The sequence below is a fragment of the Tiliqua scincoides genome, chromosome 4 (assembly GCF_035046505.1).
Source record: "Tiliqua scincoides isolate rTilSci1 chromosome 4, rTilSci1.hap2, whole genome shotgun sequence".
Lineage (NCBI taxonomy): Eukaryota > Metazoa > Chordata > Lepidosauria > Squamata > Scincidae > Tiliqua > Tiliqua scincoides.
The window spans coordinates 173521062-173527061 of record NC_089824.1 but is presented as its reverse complement, the minus strand read 5'-3'; the positions used below and the strand labels follow the sequence as shown (position 1 = coordinate 173527061).

At 43.0% G+C, this 6000-nt stretch overlaps 1 protein-coding gene across 1 annotated transcript in view; it reads right to left on the bottom strand.

The window, feature by feature from the left end:
- Positions 1 to 225: 225 nt before the first annotated feature.
- The window catches only part of MDFI (MyoD family inhibitor), a 52197-nt gene continuing 46422 nt past the window's right edge, over positions 226 to 6000 (bottom strand). Inside the window, exons 4-5 of the mRNA XM_066626172.1 lie at positions 2876 to 3133; positions 226 to 1012 (exon numbers count right to left, since the gene is read on the bottom strand). Coding sequence (XP_066482269.1) covers positions 756 to 1012; positions 2876 to 3133 — 515 coding nt within the window. The 3' untranslated portion in view covers positions 226 to 755. The remainder of the gene's footprint in view (positions 1013 to 2875; positions 3134 to 6000) is intronic.

Genomic DNA, 6000 nt, shown 5'->3' with positions numbered 1-6000 from the left:
GCAGCTCTGAGGCTTTAGTTTCCCTTCATCATGCCACTGGAAGAATCCAGCGTTAGCTATAGCTTCAGGGATGGGCCCAGAGCAGCTGCATGAAAAATAAAAATTCCTTCTTGGCACATGTGGCCAGCTGCCATTCCCCTGGTGCCCAAGATGCTCAGCAAGCAGCCAGAAGACAGCAAGGCTGCCAATTAGCTGGTGCCAGAACACTCGAGACACTTTTGCCAACCAATAAGCACCAGAGCTAGAAAAAACTCCAGCAATCTGACAGCAGCAGGACCAGTTGGCCAGTAGGTGGCACAGCTTACTGGCACACCGAGATAGGTAGGCTCAATATGCCCACGTCCGACCAAAATGTGTGACTGCTCCAGATCCCTGCCAAGCAGGAAAGCTGGCTGTGCAGATCATCTCCTGCTCTTGGCTCAGGCAGCAGGAACACTGCTCTTTTCCAGCTTCCATAGGAGGAGACTGGGCGGAGGGGAGAGAGAGTAGATCCAACACTTCCCTTTGTCCTTCAAGAGTCCTGCACATCTTTAGTGGCAGTTTGGAGAGAAGAGTGAGAGAAGAGCCAGCTGGTCTCAAGGAATTTTAAGCCCAGAATTCTTGTTATCATAGAGTCAATGGTGTTACCTCCACTGGGCCGTTCCAAACTTGAGCTTCTTTGCATCCTGATGAGGAGGAGAACAATGAACTCTCATTACCAAGGTCTTTCCTCAGAGTCACCTGCTGAGCTCCTATTCAAGAAATGAGTCCAAGTTTCAGGAAGAGAAGCAGAGACCGCAGCACTCCATGCAGATCTCCAGGCAGTCAGCTGACTCACAGCATGCATCAATTATGCCACAGTCCATGTCACAGGGTAGGTCGCAATCAGCACATTCCCCAGAGCCACAGCAGCAGCAGCAGATGCAAGAATCCTCAGAACTGCAAGAGCCACAAGTGGCACAGTCCAACATAATGTTGCAGAGCGTCAGGAACTCACAGAACAGGCAGGAGAGGATGCAGTGGACACAGCAATCTGGAAGCGGAAAGAAAAGAGAATATCAAAAATCAAGCAAAAGATAGTTGGGGGGCTGGAGGAGGTAGGAAGAAGAGTGTCTGGGCTAGGACAAAAAGTGAAAGACAACACTGTGCACAGCTGGAGCATAGCAGAACTCTGCAAAGGCATTTTCTGGAGTTAGAGGTCCAAAATTCTACAGGCACGGGAAGGAGCATTAATGTTTGAAAGTAACTACATTCCAATGTCCCAAAATATCTAGGGCCAGCCTGGTGATAGTAGTGATGCTGGCGTTAAGGTTTGTGAACACCCTACCCTCCAGGTCCATGGATCAGTCTGGGAACTGATGACATGTTAAGAAGGTGAGAGAGAGGTTGGGATACTAGAGTTGAGAGAAGAGCATCTAATATGTTTGGCAGTAAGAGATGGCAAGCCTTGTGGATTGGGGAAAGTTAACCAAAACATTATTTAAAAAAAATAATGTAACACACCATGAATTAAGGCCATAATCTTCCATTCTTTCCAACAAAGTAATCAGTCTTTTTTCTCCCAAACCACCCCCATCGTAGTCCAGAAGCCCTACAAGTGGCCTTCTACTGGCTTTCTGAGACAAACTTTCACTTGCCTCCTAGTTCAGAAAACAGTGGTCATTCCCTCCCCCCCACAGATGCCAGAAGGAGGTGTGCCCCCCAAAAGAAATCTTAAGCTACCCATAACATGAGACTGTTTATGCAGTCTTATACCACTCCTATGTTTTCCCACTTAGGCTGAGCCTTTTAGATCTTTTCTGGGACCACAGGTGTTATCTTTTTATAAATGCATAGCACACATATAAAAAATACACTGAGGAATAGCCGTTCAGCATTCATATTGGAAGGAAACACAGAAATGAGTTCAGAAACCACAGACTGAAGCAATGGAATTCAAACTCCTGACTTTGACAGGAGCTCAGAAAACATTCACTAACCATACAGGCTGTTGGACCAGTAAGGAAAAATTGTTGTGTAAACATTTTCAAAGTGCAAGACACCTCTCAGTGCACCCCAGTATAACAGCCAAGGTTACTTATAAGTCACAGCCTTATAGGAGCACCAACAACAGCACATCTCAAAGCTGTATGCCAACATACTAATCGGAAGTAAAAGTAATATTGCTCCACCCTTCAAAAGTTCCCTGTGCCTACTTCCCTGTGCATAAAATATGGCTAGGTGGGAATTCATAACAGGCTGTGCACAAGTACCATGAAGTCAGCATAAAATGAATTCTGCCAGAGCCCCAAAACCCTCAGATAACTGCTGAGGTAGCTTAAAGTAACTAAACTTTGAAAGAGGGAGGTATATAGATTCAGGACTAAAGTAAACACCCTGGTGCATGTGATCAAATTGCTTCAGATACTGAGTATGAATTGTGAGAAGAGCTACTGATAAATCCATCTCACCACTACCCCATATTTCTGTTTTGTTCTATGCTTAGCCCTTTTAGATCCCTTGAACTGTCCTAATCTGGTTTCAAGTTATTGCCCCATTTCTTTCATTGTTCATGCTCTTCTTCTTACAGGGCAGGTTCTTTGTTCCCTGTATTTGCTATGGACAGATTCTGTGGCTGCTGACCAGGGTTGCTTACTTCAGATGATAACCTTGGCTGTTAACTGCTGGCTTGGAACACTTGATAAGTGTTGTCCATGGTTGCATAGACCGGAACACTTGCAAGATTGTCTGCAACACACTTTCATGCCACCATCAGCCTCAGCTAAACACAGAATGCCTACACTAACACATTCTACCATGCAGTTGACTGGTGTGACAGTTATTTGTTGGAATGACTGGAGGACCACATAAACTCTAACACAACAGCTGCAAAATATTAAGGTACAGGTGGAGGTACCTTCCTGTGCCTCAGTAGGAATCTGGGAAGAGGCATATTTAGAGCTGCCTTTGCTTTTTTTACTGATCTGGCTGTTGATGGAGTGATGTGACTGTAACTTCCGATGAGGCTTCTGGGAGCTTGACAGTGAGCTGAGTTCAGAACAAATGACACCATTTCTAGCCTCGCCATTTGAACTACTGAGATCACCATTCTGCAACAGGGGATGACAAGTTGAAGTTGGAGGCGTCCGGACAGTTACGCGGCTCTGTGGCTGGCCTGTTGGGGAAGGAGGAAAAAACAGGTTTTGAGTACCTACATAGTATTAGCAGAAAAATATCTGGGACTTCAATATATACAAAAGGGCTGAGAAGTTTTTTTAAATGCCAACTTTGTGAAAATGTATTTACTCTCTTTGAGAATTTGCAATAAGTAGTCCATCTACATTCTGCTTTTGTCCCTCCCCCCACTTTTTCATTGCATCTCATCTTCATGAAAATAGGAGCCAAGCAAAAAATAGAGTAAACTAGGCACATTTCAGAACAATGCCCCTCTCATCCAGGCAAATAGTACATTTCCTGTGCTGCTCTGCAGTGAGCCTAATATGTGTCCTGCACTCCTCCTCCTCACTAACTGCTACTGTTGACATCACTAGCTAAAGACAGAATGAACCTGAGTTATAAAATACTATTAAAATATTCTGTGGAAGTGCAAACCCATTGAAGCCAAAACCATTTAAAAAAACATAGAATTGAATAATGACTGGTAAACTTATGAACTGTATTATGCTCTGTGTTGGACTGCAGTTCTCTCTTTCAGTTGCATAACTTCAGACAAGTGTGGTAGAGCAGGCAGTGAGGCCTGCTGAGAAGGGGTCTTCCCCCTTATCCTCCAAGATCAAGAACACCTGTGCGTCACTCAAAAGAATTTAGTGAAGGCTAAACTGGTAGCAATAGTGATCACTAACAGGCTTGCAAGCAAGCTCCAAGAAAAATGCAACAAATTGCATAGGAAAAAAGGCCAATAATTATTAATATATTGTATGGCAAAGTACCAATCGTAACAGGATTAACTGCTTAGCATTACAGGAAATGAGATTTTATACCCCAAGAAACCAGATCAGGCAATTGGAAGCAATCTCATCTGACTCAGCAGGTCAAGGAGAAGATGTGGTTTCACTTCCCACTTCCACTCTTGAAATCTAGCATGAATGAGTGAGGTTCCAACATTCCTTCACGAAAAGCATTTCCAAATAGGAAACCACATGCAACCAACGCGTATATTGTAATGTGCAATGACACTGCATGCATTTGTTATATGCTTCAGCAGATGTGATGATCACACCCGATTAGCGACACACAGATTGCATGCCATTTCCCACATGGTAAAACCCTGGTGCTGCACTGCAGCTGCATCAGTGCTGGAAAGTTGGATAGGACTGGGCCCAAAGTCCATGTGATTAAGGTATATATTTTTATGGGGCAGGGTAAGTTAGAATGTTTTGCTAATAGTGGTAATAAGTGGGGGATTACAGGAGCTTTATCCTGTATATTGCATATGTCTGTGAGAAATATAAAGGTAACTAGGCACAGTATATTCCTTGGGGCAGTGGTTCTCAAACTTTTAGCATCGGAACCCACTTTTTAGAATGAGAATCAGTCAGGACCCACCAGAAGTGATGTCATGACCAGAAGTTATACCATCAAGCAGGAAATTTTTAACAATGCTAGGCTGTAATCCTACCCACAATTACCCTGGAGTAAGTTCCATTTACTATCACTGTTAAAAAGTAGCCTGGTAAAAGTACAGGTCTGTAACATTTCCCCAAATGCAGTCACATACCATGGTAGCATCAAGTCTAATAGATAAAAAATAAAATACTGAAATAAATGGGGTCCCACCTGAAATTGGCTTGCGACCCACCTACTGGGTCTCGACCCATAGTTTGAGAAACACTGCCTTGGGGAATAGTATTCTAACTGATTACCATTTTCTCCCATATACCTTTTTATCCCACTTCTGTCTGTAAGTTGGAAATCTGAACTAATAAAGAGACAGAAAAGCATGGAGACACCACATGCATTCTTGAACATTCACACATCTGCAGTAACCCAGCAGCATAATAGGCTGTGACTTCCGAAATACAGGATATTGCAACTGAACTGTAACACATACAAGACCCAAACTTATGTGTTGACAATAGTCTGTTCCCCACAGTATAAACATGTTTGCATGGAAAGTGTGGTCTAAGTGGCTTGTTCATGTCTCTAAACAGAAATGGAGATTTTTAAAGCTGACTTGAATCCTCTTTATTGGGAGGCGATTCCATTTTATGGCAATCTCCAACATCCAAGTGACTGCACACAGGATCACAGCCGGAGACAAAAACTAAACCACATGGGCCAATGGAACCATCTGGGAAAAATTTGCTTTAACAATGCAAGCATTACTGGTTTCCTAAATTTTTTTAAATTCTTCCTTGGTGGTTGTGGGGAGAAGACTAGTTCTTTGGGGGGTATAAGCTGTGTGTGTGTGAAGCTTTGGGAAGTAGCTATTCTTTATATAGTTATATTTTTTTCTCTGAATACAGCCAAGCTAAGAAAGGCATGCACGCACTGGCCAATTATTCCTACCCCCCCCCCCATCTGCAATCCTCAGCTACAAAACAAGCAAAAATAGAAGAACAACTGTGATTATAGACCATCAGCTGGCAATGTCCACATAACATTTACTCTGTTCACTTCAACCAAGGATATTTGGTATGCATGACAGATTCATGTGTAATGAAAGGGCCTCCACTGTTATGCCACATATACAGCCCTGCAAGACTCAAAATCAAAAAAGAGGGAAGGAAATGAAGCAAGCATGAGCACAACTTGCCCACAGTCACCTATTAAGTGGACTGCAGATTTGACACTGTGATCCAAGCCCAACCTTTGGGTTATATTTTTCAGTTATGCAATGCCCAAGTAAAGGTGTATGTTCCAAGTTTTCTCATGACACTTCAGCGCATACATCCTCTGCAATCCTTATAAACATACATGAAGATGAATTCTGGTATTTGCACACAAGTACAAAAAAAAGTTACTGTAACAACCAGCCCTAAATAATCTCCTTAATATCTTAACTATAAGTTGCTATAAAAG